The sequence below is a fragment of the Rhamphochromis sp. 'chilingali' genome, assembly GCF_963969265.1.
Source record: "Rhamphochromis sp. 'chilingali' genome assembly, chromosome: 6".
Lineage (NCBI taxonomy): Eukaryota > Metazoa > Chordata > Actinopteri > Cichliformes > Cichlidae > Rhamphochromis > Rhamphochromis sp. 'chilingali'.
Window position 1 is genome coordinate 12487106 of NC_137933.1, and position 16384 is coordinate 12503489.

The window sequence follows — 16384 nt, forward strand, 5'->3', positions numbered from 1 at the left end:
TCCCTGGGCGGTAAACAATAAATACAAAACCATTTTAACTGTATTATCAGCTTAAATCTACAGCACCCACCAAGCACGAGCCATTAAACAGTTCCCAAGACAGATTGTCTCATAAAAAGATTTATTTTTTTCCAGCCCAAATTTACAAAGGCAAGTTACAGAGTATTGTATAAAAAAGAACCATGGTAATGTACACTTTACACAAACTCCTGAAGGGAGGGAGAAATGAGGAGAGGGGACAGAGATCTGAATTTCTCAAACAGAAAGAAAATGAAGACATTGTAAACATCCTTGCAAGCACCAGAAGTGGTACTTTTGGGAAAAGGGGTGTGTGGGAATGGGGTTCGGGTTGGCGGCGGTTTGCGTGACAGTGGGCGGGGTCGGGAAAGGACAAACGAGCGAGTGTCTCTGCATTTTCACAGGAGAATGTTCAACTAGGCACCAATTGAGACAACTGCTGGCCAATAAATATACTCTTCACCATGAAACAAATACAGTCCTGCAAAATACAAGAGCCAAGCACTTTCCAATATGTTGATAGCAAAACATTACTTTTCTGGCTTTTTCATACACTTTAGTATATATGATTTTCACTGGGCTTTGCTTACTACTGAGATAACATTACTACTCTCAGAGAGAGAACAAATGCACTTGTCACAACCATTGTTTGATAAAACTATATGTACTGTATGCAGCCTGCTGGTACTAAAAACCCACTGACTTTTAATGACAACATCACAGCTGCCTAGATTACCCTTACAGATTTAAGTACACGTCAAACACCACCACATTCAGCTTACTCATGTCAGCCATTCTTCTTGAAAATGCGTAAAAAGTCAAAATATATACCGTCCTCGCAAGCCTCCATTAGACGGGGCACTGGCAACTTATTTACTTGGAATGTCCAAGAACCTCAGAATGAAGTGATGCAGTTTGGTAACTGAATAGTGTCTCAACAAGCAGCTAACATCCGACGTCAGAGGGTGTTAGACACAACGTTAACTGGTGGTTTAGGGATTTGACCATGTAGAGTATTTACTGAGAGAAACAGAAACGACAACAATAGGAACATTAAAAGTATAGACCCCCCCCCCCCCCCCAAAAAAAAAATAGGAAGAAAAAAATCAATAAAATTAGATTTAATGACAACATGGTCAATATTCCACTCAGATTATAATCCTTTAGAGGAACATTAAGACTGCTCATAAGCCACAGCCCACATTGAACCTTTAACAATGCCCTATCCTGAATGAACCAGCACATCAAATCCAGCCTAGAGTGGATAATGTGCCCCTCCCCCAACACAGAGAAACCGAATCCCTCTCAAATCTATGCAAGTAGCATGTGTATAGAATTTCACTTACAACCCCTGAGGTATAAGAGAACTGTACTATAAAGCCAAGAGGGAACTCTGGTACAAGAGGACACGTCTGCAAATTAAAAAGAAGAAGGGGACCACGTGTTAAGAGGTTGAAAGGAAAGCAGAGAGCTCATTGGGCAGCTTTGAGCCTCCCGACTCCCGTTTCGCTTTAGTTTACGATGTTCGTGTTGCTCCACATTTTGACTGGCTCACACTTCTGGTTTTGTTTTGTGGAACATCTGATTGGTTCATGCTTGTAAGAGTAACAGCTGGATTTTTAATAGTTTTCTTCTGTTTAATGTGCTAATAAACTGACCTTCCAGCATAGGCAACAACGTAACAATTAAAACTACTGTCAGAGGCATCAGACTCATTTGCTCACTTTTAGACTAATCCAAAGCTAGCTGCTAGTTAAAAAAAACAAAACAAAAAACCGTGTGTGTGTGTGTGTGTGTGTATATATATACACACAAGCTAAAAAAGAATCTGAGGTGGATGTGTGTTAAGGTGAAGCCACATGAGCAAGCGAAGCACCAAGAGAAATTTTAAGCCTTTTCACACTGGATATTAACCTAAAAATGACATTTGATTTTGTTCCAGTTTGTTGTCACTGCAACGTACAACCACAGAGTTTGAAGACTTCACCTGTGAAACTCTGCCTGATCTCCCCATCAAGGTCATGTTGTTGTACAGCACTGCAGGGCTTTTAGCATGGCTGCTTTTTATTCATTTCTTTATTTCCTGCTCAGACTTGTGCCCGTGCGGTCTTCACCGATGTGTTAAAATAGTCACCCTTTGACTTGATTTTTATTTTGGGGGAAGTAGAAAAAGCTGCAGGGAGCCAAATCTTCTCAACAAGGGATTGCGCTGGGTGCCAGAGCAGGTTATGCTATTTCCACCTCAGCATGCTACAGTAGAACTCCTTACTGAGACAGGAATTCATGGTGTCCTAATGTTAAATGTTGTAAAATCAGAAGCATTGCAGAAAGCAGCCCAGAAGTGCACCAGGGAATGACCCTGAAGGGGAGAGCGGCCAAATTTGAAGAAGTCCCGGAAATAACTCGTGAACTGTTGTTTTTGGAGCTGGAAGACAGCAATTCAGAAGTCTATAATGAATCAACCTGCGCATTGCTCGGTTAGGATGAGTGGAGATGTGAACCAAGTTTAAGGTCAAGCAAAGCCTGTGGGGGCAAATAAAGAAGCACACAAGACGTTCAGGAACTCCACAGCAACAGTGACCATCTGAGCGCATAATGGTAAACGCAGCAGTGAAAGCTATTTAACAGTTTTTTAAGCAGTTGCGTGCTGGGATAAATATAAACATTTATGCACATAAAAGTAGGATAAAAGTCTATATTACAGCAGAAAAATACATGGGTGAACTTTCACATTGTTTACAGGAAACAATCAAAACTTGACAAGCTTGAAGAAGCACAATCTTACAGTAAAACAAAAAAAACCAAAAACACCAGAACACACACCAGCAGCCCGATGAGCGTGACGACGGAGCGTCCCGTGAACGGATTGCTCGCTAATGTGGCTTCACTGTTTGAGTGAGTGGCAAAAACGGAGGCGACCCCTTTGCGGTGTGAGGAAAAGATGACAGGACCGATACCAGCATCAGACACATTCGAAGATGAACGCAATGATATGGAGCAGAAGTGAAGGAAACATGAATAGTGTTTATTCTCCGTTGAGGTGTACGCGGTCCCTTCGCAGAACATGACGACATCATCCCTGAAACACGACGTGAGGGTTCGAGGAGGATGGGGAAACGATGATGGAAAGTTGAAAACAAAAAAACAAAAACTTCAGTCTCAGGCTCTCAAGTCTCTGATGAAAGCAGCTTCTGCCATATTCCCTCTCCCCACGAAATATAGCCAACAATTTGTCAAGTTAAGGATATACTGTTGTTTCATGGCATACGAGAAGCCAAAGACAGAGTTGAAAACAATTTCAACGTTAAATCATTTTTCTTTTTTTCTTTTCTTTTTAAACAGTCTTTAATTTAGTTTGACCCCTCTTTCCCATCAGCCACCCAACTTCCTAAAATCCCCTGCCAATTTCTTTCTGCATGTGACAAAAAAAAGAAAACAAGAACAAAACAAGAAACAATGCAGTCCAAGGAGAAAAATACAACAACAACAAAAAACAACAACAAAAAGCTGTTCTGGCAGTCCAATAGTCTCTTTTTGCATTGCATTTGTTGACAGTGCAAAGACTAGATAATCAGCGGGTTGGTGTTTCCTCTGCGTGACAGGGCAGAGTGATGGCTTTGAACCTGGGTTATATTATCAGTTCTGGTACAGACCAAGGTTTGGAGAATTTGGGGTCTTTAACGAGAGGAGGGGGAGGGAGAAAAAAAACAACAACAACAGCAACAACAGTCTGCCTTTCCTTGGGACAGAAGAACTAAAAAATATAGATAGAAACACCATTCAACTGATGTCTAAAAGGTAACACCCGGGAGATCTTGTTCTCATGTGATCCAGTCATATGAATCTTTGCAGGGTTGAGGTGTGACGGTCAGGTTTTCCTGTGAAGGATACAAAGAAAAGAATTATTTATTTACACATATTTCAATTTAAAAAAAAGTGTGTGGAGAAAATACTTTACACGCATCTGTAACTCAGTTCTACTTGAGGTTTTGCTGATCACAAAGGCTGTAATTTGTGGTGCTGTTTAACTCTGGTGCATTATGCATTAGGTATCTTAATTATATAAGTGAGGTGGACAAAATAGTAGAAACACTTATGAGTTAATGTGATACAATTTAATAATAATAATGATAATGGATTGGATTTATATAGCGCTTTTCTAGGCACCCAAAGCGCTTTACAATACCACTATTCATTCACTCTCACATTCATACACTGGTGGAGGCAAGCTACGGTTGTAGCCACAGCTGCCCTGGGGCAGACTGACAGAAACGAGGCTGCCATATCGCGCCATCGGCCCCTCTGGCCAACACCAGTAGGCAAGTAGGGTAAAGTGTCTTGCCCAAGGACACAACGACCAGGACAGAGGGCCCAGGGATTGAACCGGCGACCTTCCGGTTACAGATGCGATTCCCAACCCCCTGAGCCACGGTCGCCCATTTAACAGTGACTCCATCCTAAAGAAGCTTGATACAAACATTTAACATCAAAACTTTTTGTTAAAACTGTACTTAATGTTAATACAGGCAACACATTTGCAATGGAAGAACAGAGGCATTTGTCAAATTCACTGTAATTTGACTGAGCTGCCACTAGATGTCAGTGCAGTCTGCAGTGGACTTGTGTCTTGGGCTCATTCAACATCTCTATTATCAACACCATGATCCAGTTGTCCTCAGAGGACCTACTTAGGAATGGATGAGCTGAGAGGCTAAAAGTGCTGCATATTTGACTAGATTGCAACAGAGAAGTGAGGGCTTTGTTTTTTTTGTTTTGTTTTTTTACAGGTTGCTGCATCTTTCTGGAAGCCATGACATATAAAGCCATGACAAAGAAACATACAGTTTTACTTTTAAATGACATTCTACATCTCTGCACGTACTCCTAACTTGCTGCCTGAGCTTTTTTAAGATGAGCTGCTGTGTGACGCACATTATCTGCCACCTGCATTTGTTTGAAAATGCTGCTCTCGGTAGGCTTGTGTTTTGCCTCCCTGTCGGTTGCTGGTGGTGGGTACAAGGAAGGGGTTGCTGCTTGATGGCTGACAAGCAGTTAAAGTATATTTCCTTCTTATGCTCGTTTTTAGAAGACCCGATGGTCACATGTTTAATTTACTCTAACAGTCTGCTGCATCTGAAAGAAGTGAACATTGTATCTACAGTGAAATGGGATGACTGATTTACCTGTGGCGTAGGACAGGTCATATTGCAGGGGATATCCCAGGTGGTGGTGAGAGGGCATGATCCGCTGGGAGGGTGAGGATCGCGGTCGGTCCACATCTCGCTCCCTCTCCCGATCCCTGTCTCCCGAAGCTCCCCTGTCCTGCTCTCTTTCCCTGTCGTGGGGTGGCTTGTCACCTACTGTGGGGGATTTGCTCTTGTACTGGCTGGTATGCAGATGTAGGTTGTCCAGGGCTTTCGAGTCTGTTGCCGTTTTGGTGACAGTAGGGCTAGCACGAGATTTGTCACTGCCTTCCTCGGTTCCGGCAATTTTACTCCCATATGGGGAAAAGGGATAACCTCCAGGTAGATAAGAACCTGAGAGTGACAAAGAAGATTAGTGATCCACATATTCAGGTTTATATGGAATACAAAATTAAGATAAATACTGTTAAGATTACAAAGTAATAGTTACACATTGGTAACTAACCACTTAGTTGCACAGCTCACATATCTCTTCACTAGGGATGGGAATCGAGAACCGGTTTTCATAGAAAACTAGTTCTCAGTAGACCAATTCCTTGGAATTGTTAGTCTGGCTATTCCCTATCGATCCCAGTTATTGGTTCTTGCACTTGCCAAAGCAGAATCAGTGCGGTGATTGCTTTTTGTGCTGGTTTTCCTCTGTGCTTTGTGCGGTCAGCTTTGTTTTTTTACTAAGAGAAAGGTCTTAGAGGTCCATGTTCTCATTGGTGTGTGGGGTTGTAGCCTCAGGTTTATTTTGTTAAATGGTGATTATAAAACGGTGGGTTTCAACTATTTTACAGAGTGACATTAAAGTAATGTAACGAATAGTATAACAAATTACTTTTTCTCTGGGAGTAATTAAGTAATGTAGTGCATTACTTTTAAGAAATAAAATGTAATAATGACTTTGAGTCACGACTCCAACACTGATCACAGCAATGAGGGTAAAAGCTTCAACAAAAACGCACAAACATTTGACCCACAGCATGCAATACATTTGCATGAATGTAATTTTGGTGGCGACTCTAAAAACAGAGCGAATGAGAACCCAAAAGACAATCAATAATAGAATCAGAATCGCTAAATTCTTATCAATTCTCATCCGTATTCTTCACTGACATCCAGGTTGGTATAAAAACACTACTCTTATTTACTCTACATAAAGACTAATATTTGGGCTATTTACATCAGATCCTCCAGGAATGTGTGGATTAACACAAATTCAACCATGCTACTAGTATTTATAAGTGCAAGCAATCCTGCAAAATCAAGTGAATGCAATTTTTCCCCACTCTACACCATTTTCAACACATGTAATTTTATTGATAGCCTCTTAGGGAGTAGAATCATTCTTTGACTTAAATCATGTAAATTGCCTTGAAAATTACTCCATTGCCATGCTTCATTTCTAACAAACTGTACCAAAGGACTGCAATTATTTCATGAAGCTATTAAATATTACCACAATTACCAGTGAAACAACACAAAAAGTGCTGTTTTTATGATGGAAAAGAAGAAGAATAAACTAATCAGAAACCCTCACAGATTCAGCCAACAATCTTTATATAAACTGCATTATCACAAAGTAAACGAGCAAAAATTCTCATTTTTTCATGCTACATTTCATAATTGCTTGTATTTGGAAGAAATCCAAGGTCATACCTGGGTAATTCTGCATCATGACCGAAGGCATTCCCCTGTATCCAGGGTGGTTGGGGTCATAGCCTTGTCCGTAGGGGTAACCATGCATGTAGGGCATGTAGCCTTGGTGCTGTGCTAGTGGTGATGAGAACTGCATGTGGGGATTAGAACGAGAGTCTTTGCTCATAGCACGATGATCTTCAGAAGTGATTCTGGGATCACTGCTCTCTTTGCTGTCCTCCTTGGGCCCACTTTGACTGTCCTTGGGCCTGGGCCTTTCATCCTTCAATTTACGATCATGTTCCCGGTCTTTCCATCGAGCATGTTGTTGCTGGTGCTCATCTTCTGCTTGAGACTTCTGGCTCTCAGGGTACTGCTAGGGGCAGAAAAGAAGCTCCAAGTCATCTAAAATCACTATCACCATACTAGAGTGGTGCATACCTCACAAAGCATTATCAAAACAGTTTTACAAACATATTGTAGCACTGTTGAACTGGACTGCTACTTACCTGTCTGAACCACATGGCCTGCTCCAGCCCTGCCTGACCTCTGGATTCAAGTGCTTGCTTGGGATCTTCCTTTCCATGGTGACCTCCTTCAGTCAGCTTCATCTTTAGTCCCTCGGGTTGTTGGGACTTTGAGTCCTCCCCCTTTATGGTTCCCATGGATTTGGAGGTCGGCTCAGAGGGGGAATCCCTGGATTTGCTTGGTTGCTGCTGCGCCTTTCCAAGGTCTGACTGACTTGGGGTTTTGGAAAGGCTTGGCGGCATCAGGCTTTTTTGTTTCCACTCATCCTTCATGGAAGATTCTCGCTCTTTCATGGCCACATCTGACTTCTTCTCAGCAGCACGATGCTGCTCAGCCATCTGTCGCTGGCGTTCCTCATACGGTTGCCGGTAGGCTGGGTTGGTGCTCATCAGGTAGGCTTGATCAGGATGGTATGCGTACGGAGGGACGTAAGCATACTGGTTGTAGTACAGAGGCTGCATGTACATGTTAGATCGCTGTTGGATGACTGAGGGTTGCTGCTGCTGTTGTGCAGGAGCAGTGCTGTCAGGTTTGCGATCTTCATGAACCTCAACCTTGACTTTTTCCTCAACTTGATCCTGCTCATCATCCCTTTTAATCTTTACCTGACCTTCGGCAGCTGTTGTACCTGGATTGGGCCCACCAGGACTGGGGTTGACATAATTGGGTGAGTAATAAGTGTCATACCCAGGATAGTAAGGAGAATCTTTGTTGGGTGTCTGATTTGGAAACAGTGCCTTTTTGACACTTTCCCTGATGGCTTGGTCCTCTGTCCTGACTTTAATAGCTTCTAGTTTCCCTTCACCATCTTCACCAGCATCTGAAATGTCTGAATATGCTGGGCTGTTGGTTTTGACTGAAGAGTTGTCAGCACCATTCTGGTTCACTACGTGAAGTGGCGTGAGAGTCTGTGGAATCCCACTACCATCTATTCGACTGGCAACACCAATGGATGGGCTTGGGGCGTTGTCAGAAAAGCTGTAAATCTTGTCAGCTTCAGCCTTTATACTGGCCAAGCGACTTTGATGAGTTTCTGACGAGCCGTTAAGAAGCCCTTCCCCCTTACTCCCCTGATCGCAAGGCTCTGAGTACGGAAGCTTTCCTTCCTCCAGTTTTCCTCCCTTTCCTGGAGGCTTGGGGCTATCAGCTTCCTTTCCACCATCTTTTTTCTTTTTGTCTTTCTTCTTCTTGTCTTTGGAGCTACTGGAGGCAGGATCTCCAATGGCAGGGGGTTTAGGCTGTGTGCCTTTCATTTGGGGACTCTTAGGGATTCCTTGCATCATTTGGGTAAGCCCCGGGGAAGAATTTGGGTTTCCAGGAGGAAAAGAGTAAATCTGCTGGGTTGCTGTTGGGCCAGGGCCAATTGGCCGTGGTGACTTCAAGTTTTTCTTATCTGTTTTTGCACTTGTGTTAGCCTTTTTAGACTTCTCCGATCCTCTCTTATCATCTATACCATCGTTACTAGCCTCATCTGTGAGGCAAGGCCCATCCTCACACCCATCCATCGGTGTACCGCCTGTTTCAGCATCCGTTTCAGCAATTTTCTTTTTACTCTGTTTTGAACCAAACTTGCCAGGAGATGGAGAAGGACTTTGAGCATCAAAGTTCCTGCCTTTTGGAGTGGCTGAACGTGCTGGAGACAGGCATCCTTTCTGAGAGATAGATGCTCCATTACAGTTTCCTGGTTCAGGATGGAGAGTTGAGTCCTCCCCATATTCGCTGTCACCATCTAAGTCCAACTTAATGTCATCATCATTGTGAGCGCGGGCTTGGTGGTACTTGAGACCGTTAATGTGCTTGTACTTTTTGTTGCAGTTAGGGTGTGGGCAGTCAATAAGAACAGGGGAAGGGCAGCTACGATCGAGGGGAGGTGGAAGTGGCTCAGTCTTAATAGAAGGGATAGGAAGGCCTGTAGGTCCCACCCCTCCACTGTTGGAATTTGTCCGCATGCGTTTGTTGCCTTTTGTGTCCTCTGAACTGGAATTGGGTTCCATGTCTGAGGTTGGCTTGGTCTTTCGTTTTCCGGCTGAAGAGGGACTGGCCTTGATGTCCTCGGTGTTGCTGTTTGGTGGGGTACGGCGCTCTGATGGTGTCTGACTGCCCCTCCGACCCTTGCTGTTAGAGGCTGCGCGTGTCTTATTATTGGTGGTGCCCTTGCTGTCTGATGAGTTGCTGTTTTCGTTGAGAGGAGTGTTGCTATTCGGTCTCATTCGTTTACCCCGACCGCGACCATTCCTCATCTCCAGATCACTTGTAGGGGATTCACAAAACCTGCAACAGTGTTAAAAGATCGCATTTAGATTTGTATTGTCAAGTGCCAATTATCAACATTATGGTACATAATATAGAGGAAATTTGACTAATGATTTTTGAAAATTAACATTGTGGAAACCTAATAATACTACTTCAATCAATGCCTCATTCAACTTTCATTTTATTATTTCACACCATTAAATTACTCTAAATATAATTGGCTTTATGACAAGAACAGCCTGTCAAGAAAAATGACAAATCTCATCAGCGGTGCAGTCAGTTGTTTTCGCTTAATGGAAATCACCCGTGTGTAATTAAGATGTCACAAATGATTTTATGATAAATACACTTGTATCTGGAAGGCAAACCGCTGTTGCCCTCATTACTAGGAAAAAAGGGTCAGTTTCTGGCAACTGTAATGCTCTCTAAGGACCTTTAAAGCAATGGTTTTAAAGCTTTCTTTTTTGTTCTTTTTTAATCTCTCCACAAACAAGCTGTAGGGTTGTGCTTGGCCAGACCAATATTAAAACTATTATGAGGATGACTTGTTTATATTTTCACTTGCAATGTCATATACAAGGTTATCTAGTCCCATCGGTAATAACTTTATTGGCACGGACAATAATGGCGGAGAGTTAAAGTTACAATAAACAATGTCACTCATACTAAAATAGATACACTATTGTCCCCCTCTTTTTCCTCTTGTAACATAATAAACTTGATATTTGGTGCTGAACAAGTGAGTAAGCACTTTAAACAAAGCAACATGACATTCCTAATGAAAGACATGTAAGCAACATTGGAAAAGACAGCCATGAACATTCGAGCTGCTTTGGTAATCAAAACACGCAGTCATTCAAATACTTAAAATAGCAGTTTGGCCTTATCTCTCCATAACAGTAATGCAATTATCTTCAGCACGGCAGTGAAGGTTAGCAGTCTGTGACAAAGTCAGACACAGGGCTGGTATGACTCACAGCTTCCCCTGCAAGTCTCTCCAAAAAAATTTCAACCTCAGCAGGGGATGTGAATATATCGGTAGACTGACTGGTACTGGAATTTAGACACATTACAAGCCCAAGTTTACATTCAGTCTGTTAAAGGCTTTCTGATTTATTCATGGATTGTCCCTAATGTGGTTGTGCTGCAAATGCAAGATTATCTCAGTCCAAATGCAGCACAGCAAACAACATGTACTGAGCATTATTGTAATATACTGTGATACATTAGTATTATACAGCCTCTTCTTGTTTTCCATTAGCACTGGTTTATCCTTGATTTCATTAGATTTTTTTCTGTTGCACTTAACCATGCATTTCAAATATAGATTTATATTTACATTTAGATACAGTGCGGGTGTTTCAAATGAAAGCGAGTGTGCCTGGTACAATCCACACACTGTGTATTTTGCATAACAAAGGCAAATACCCAGAAATTACAACAACACCTCATGCTACCACCCACATAACAGTGATCTAAGAAATTGCAGCCGTTGTGATAAAGAACGTTATAGCGTTGAGGAAAAGCTGTCAGTTCACTGAGTGGATTCTGCAATCTGGCTAATTAGAGTATCTTTGTATCTTCTACTACTGCCTCCTGGGACATCAGCTGTTTGCTAATGAATCCTGTTTCTCCAGGCTCAACGTAAGGACTAACATGTACTTGTAGGTCCAATGGCAAGTTGATGCATTAGGTTTTATATCCTCAAGCCTGACTCTGCTACAGCACATTTATATCAAACAGAATATGAAAGGGTTAAGAGGCCGAGCACCAAATGTTGGAGAGTAAAAGTAATAGTATGCAAACCCTGCTTTCTCTAATAATAATAATAATAAAGAATTGCACAGAGCCATGCATCTTACCTCGGGGGAGCCCAGTCATGCCGTGTACAGTCCAACAGGGTGCCCACATATGTCTTGTTTCTCCAAGTAACATTGACCACTAGCATGCCTGTAAAACAAAGGATCAAAGATTTACATATTTATCTTACACCACCTATTAGAATATATTAAAGGAAGTGGATAAAATACAGCTCATATACCAAACAGAATATTTTACTGCGAAGTCCCTACATAACAGCAAAATGTAAGGAAAATGATGCTACAGCCATAATGCACTGTGTTAATCTTCGCTAAAGGGTGTCATATGGAAGACAGTTTTACAATTCAAAGGATCCTTTTTTTAATCTTCTTCACACAGTAAAGCCGTGGGGGCAAGACTGACTGATATCTTCTAAATGACTTGGAACAGACTCAGCTGCAGTCGGTATTGTAAAACCTGTAAAAATAGACACTTGCAGCAGGTCTCGCTGAGAACGATCGCATAGATTTTACCGGGAAATACTCACACAACACCCATTCGATTTAAATAAGCCATCTCAAAGTACAAGAGAGTTCCCTGAGGGACAATTACTTAGATGCAAATATTTTCGGCAAAACTTCTATCTCGCTTTGTAGCCCAAAAATTTACAACCTTGGAGAGAATGTAGAGGCAGTACCACAGCTTATGAAAAACAAGCAACAAGCTCCTGGGCTCAACAGATTTCAGTGAGGATGGCTCTTTCTGACAATGTGCAAAGAAAGCTACTTGACTTCAGTGGCATTCCAGCAATCTGTCACACTTAGACGCTTCTGCGTTGCCTATTTGGCTCATGTGAATACTGTAGCATTCGGTGTGAGCTACACGATCCCACTTGTGCTAAGTGTGACACCTGAGCTCACGTTTTACAGTCTAAAATGAGAGATTCTAACATTAGAGATAAAATTAAGATTCGTTTAAGATTGCATTAACTAAAATCCTTGTACGTGGATGTTTAACTGCGGGAGTACGTTTCATATTAATTCAAGCCACATTCCACACGGCGGCTCCTGTTGAAGGTCGTTTTAAATGGACGCTGCGACGGCAGGCAAACGAAGGATAATCCGAAGATTTGACCCGTAAATTCAGAAGTGAATCATCAACCAAACGGCTACAGTGGTTCAGGAGCAACGACTGTGCACAAACACATTCTGAATTTATTGCCCACACCATCCCCCCTCTCTCTCTGCTGGTGACCTCAGCTTGCCACTTCAGCACTGCAGAGAAACTGGAGGCTGCAGTGAGCTAACTTATCTAATGGCACAGGAATGCTGGCTGGCAGCTTCCATCCCTCCGAACATTTTATTAGCTTAGGAAACCTCTCTTGCTCACCCCATTTTCCCTCTCTCCTTCACCCTCACCCTCATTTCCTCTTTTCAATGGTATAACCATCCCTGGCTTACAATCTTTTCCCCTCCCACACACACACACAGTTCAAGTCACAGTTCAGACCTCATTTTTCTCTTGCTGCCTCTGGCATAAAGCAGCGAGTGTATAAGGCATTTATATATGTTTACAGGAACCTGCTGACACTTGGCTACAAGTCTCTTCCTTCAATCTATGGCTCAAAAGCATGAATGTTGGGTCCAGGCAAGATCCAACTGCAAATGTCATTTGTGTGTGTGTCTGTGTGTTGCGTAAAGAGAGGTTCTCCAGTTCAGATTTCTGTCACATTAAAAGAACCCAGACCCTTTCTGAAACGCCTTCAACAGCACCCTCTCCCCACCCCCCTAAGCTCTCCAAACACTCCAGCACAAAATGGCTCTGGCAGCTGGTCGTGGCAGGATGTAAATCAAGGCAGGGCAAATGAATGAGTGGCCTTTCATGATCTGCAGGATATAGCCTTCCCGGCGTTCTCTAGAGAAGGGTTTAGAAATTACACTACGAGTTGTTAAATGATTTAAAATTAGCATTTGGTCTTTATGTTTGACTGTGTCTTCAGTCGCTGGAACAATGCATGAGCTTAAGAGGGAATTAAGTGTTAGTAATGCCAGCAGCACTGATTGAGACACTTAAAAGGGAAAAAAAGCATTTTCAGATACACATTTCTTTGCCATTTGCTTGAGTCAATAAGAATTTTGACACGACCGCCTGGAAGAGAAAGCGACACATATATTAAGCTTTACACAGATTTACTCGAGCTCAATCAAAGTGAATGAGTGGTATCTCTTAAACCATTTTTGAGCCACTACAAAGGTTTTCCATCACAACTCAGGTCTGAGCTCAGTTATCAAGGTCTTTGACAATCTTGTTCTGAAGAAATTCCACGCCGCATTTTATCTTGTGATAAGCATCGCTGTCTTGTTGGAAAATAAATCTTAAGCCACAATCTATTTGACACTGGCTGTTTTGCATGAGATTTTCTTCAGGAATTTCCCCATCTTTCCCTCAGCTACAGCTATCATGTGACAGCCAGTGAAAAGCAGATCACAGCGTAGGGTTTCAAATGTTTAACCTCGTGTAGGCAAAGTGGAGGACGGGTGATGAGAATAGATGGCGTGATCAATTTGCATTTGCAGTCTAAATAGCTTGCCGATTTGATTGGAAAGAAATATTATGAGCGGTCAGAGCAAAGGGTCAATTGATACCTTAATTATACTATAAAATGCAAAACATTCTGGAAATCTATTGGGGATGCAACAGGAAGTGTCAGAGGGTCATAAAGAATGTGTTTATCATTGTATGCTTCCTTCAGTGATGACAAACAGCATCATTAACAATATCACAGCAACACGTGAACTATACTTCTACATCAGATCTACCAGAACCCCATTTTAACCCTACGTCACGACCTTGTATTTAACCTGACGTGCACCAGATAAAAGGAGTTTCTGGTTACTAAGAAGGTTAGGATGCAGATTTCCCACAGAAGTCTACATCAAGCCTAAGGTACTTGATAGTTTTAATTGTATGACCCTGGTAAGCCGATATTTTGTATGCGCCTTTACTCTTCAACACAGCCTGAACTCTCTTAGGCAAGCTTTCTTGGTATTTCTTAATACCAGCTCTACTTTGGATATTGGCTGCCTTTTGTTCAGTTCTTTGTCAAGATGATCCAACACTACTTCAGTAATGTTGAGGTGTTCCTCTGTGTGTGGCTGTAGACACTCACCTCTCTTCTGACCTCCTCTGTACATAGTAACACTGATTTGAAATAAAAATGTCCAAATTTACATTCATCACTCCATTAGACCTGTTGACACAGATTTTCAGTAGAGTTCTTGTGTAATTTGGCATAACCTGGCCGTTTCTCCCTATTTCCCTTCCTAAAGAATGGCTTCTTGACAGCCACCCTTTCATTGGGATTAGAGCTGGGCGATAGAACGATAACGATATGTATCGCGATATAACTTTTACTCGATAGAGAAATTAAGCTATCGCGATAGACCTCGCCGCTCTTGTCCTCTTAAAAAAAAAAAAAAAAAAAAGTCAGCCAATCCAAATTCAGCGCAGAGCCGAACCAATCACAGCCGCAGCGTCACGTCGCGTGACTTGTTACGTACAGCACAAGTGCCAAGCCGCACGTGTGTTTGTTTGGGAAGCAGCCAGCGGGTAATGGAGCCAGCGCGTAATGGAGGAAATGAGTGTGCCGACTAGAAAAATCAACCGAGCGTGACCGAAGAGAAAACAGATGACGGTTCCAATGCCGGAGAGATTGTCGAACGGAAGAGCCATAGAAGTTCCGTAGTGTGAAGGTATTTCGGCTATTTCAAGTCTGACAAAAAACAGAGTAGCGTGCACTGTAAATTGTGCCGAAAGCAAGTCTGGAAATACAATAAACTGGTGCATGCGTCACACTGTGCGCCGCGTTATTGTTTCGGTGAAATGAATTTCTACAATACTGTTAATTCTACTCTCTGCAGTGTTTAAATGCTTACATATACACACAGTTACTGTCCCTCCACACATACGACTCGGTTCTGCTTCTATGCCCCAGCTTTGTTTACTTTTTCCCACCGAGGCTTCTAGACTTCTGATTGGCCAGCATTTCGGCACGGTTAGGAATCTAGCGCCACCTGCTGCTTTGGCATGTTCATAGCAGCGTTTTCCTTCATTTCTGCCTTTATGTGTGGACGGGATTATTTTTTAAAACGAAAACGGAAAATCTCAGTTTTCAAAAATACCCGTGTACGTGTGGACGTAGCCTCAGTCTCTGACTGGAAGCGCTAATTCGTCATTCGGCTTTTGTCAGACTAAAGTAACTGTTAAAACTGTTTGAAAAGCTCAGCTATACAACAAGGAGAGATTGAGAATTTCCTTTTAGTTCTCAGTTTATTTGATATTGACAAAAGTTAGTCAGTTTTGTCTGTTCTTCTGTAAAACAAACTAAGATTTATTTTTAGAATTAATATTTTGTTTCTAAGTGGAATTGACAATTTAGTCTGTTTCGTTTGTTCTATTTTGAAACTTAAACGCTTTAGCGGCTGCCTTTTGTGTAGTTTGCAATATTTGCCTTTATTTATCTGAAAAAGTCTCATGTTCCTTAAGTACATCTACCCTGTTGAACTTATAATGGGAAATAAATATTTAAATAAAAACAAGCTGCTGATTATTTCACATTTTACTTGTGAGCAACGGCACATTTAAATCTTACAAATATAGTTATTTGGCTTATATCGTGATAGATATCGTTATCGCCTGAAATGAAAAAAACATATCGTGATATGAAAAAATCTCATATCGCCCAGCTCTAATTGGGATAATTTCTGATGAGACTTCAGTTAACAGTAGAAAGGCCAGATGCATCTCTCAAGTCCTATGTCAGGTCTTTACTGCATTTTTCCTCCCTATTTCTTAAAAACATGGCTTTCAGATATTGTACAACATGCAGATAATTTTTTTAGGCCTGCTGCTTATTTAGTCCTCCTCTTGTCCGTTTCCTCAGATTTCTTTAAGGACTC

The 16384-nt window shown here is 41.9% G+C and overlaps 1 protein-coding gene across 4 annotated transcripts in view; it reads right to left on the bottom strand.

Moving 5' to 3' along the window:
* Positions 1-102: 102 nt before the first annotated feature.
* Positions 103-16384, bottom strand: part of znf609b (zinc finger protein 609b) — an 81329-nt gene continuing 65047 nt past the window's right edge. For 3 of the 4 annotated variants that reach the window (XM_080884815.1, XM_080884813.1, XM_080884812.1), the window contains exons 4-8: positions 11489-11576; positions 7355-9644; positions 6867-7221; positions 5202-5555; positions 103-3896 (exon numbers count right to left, since the gene is read on the bottom strand). In XM_080884815.1, the coding sequence (XP_080740941.1) occupies positions 3853-3896; positions 5202-5555; positions 6867-7221; positions 7355-9644; positions 11489-11576 (3131 nt within the window). In that variant the 3' untranslated portion in view covers positions 103-3852. The remainder of the gene's footprint in view (positions 3897-5201; positions 5556-6866; positions 7222-7354; positions 9645-11488; positions 11577-16384) is intronic. The other variant, XM_080884814.1, reaches the window with a different exon arrangement.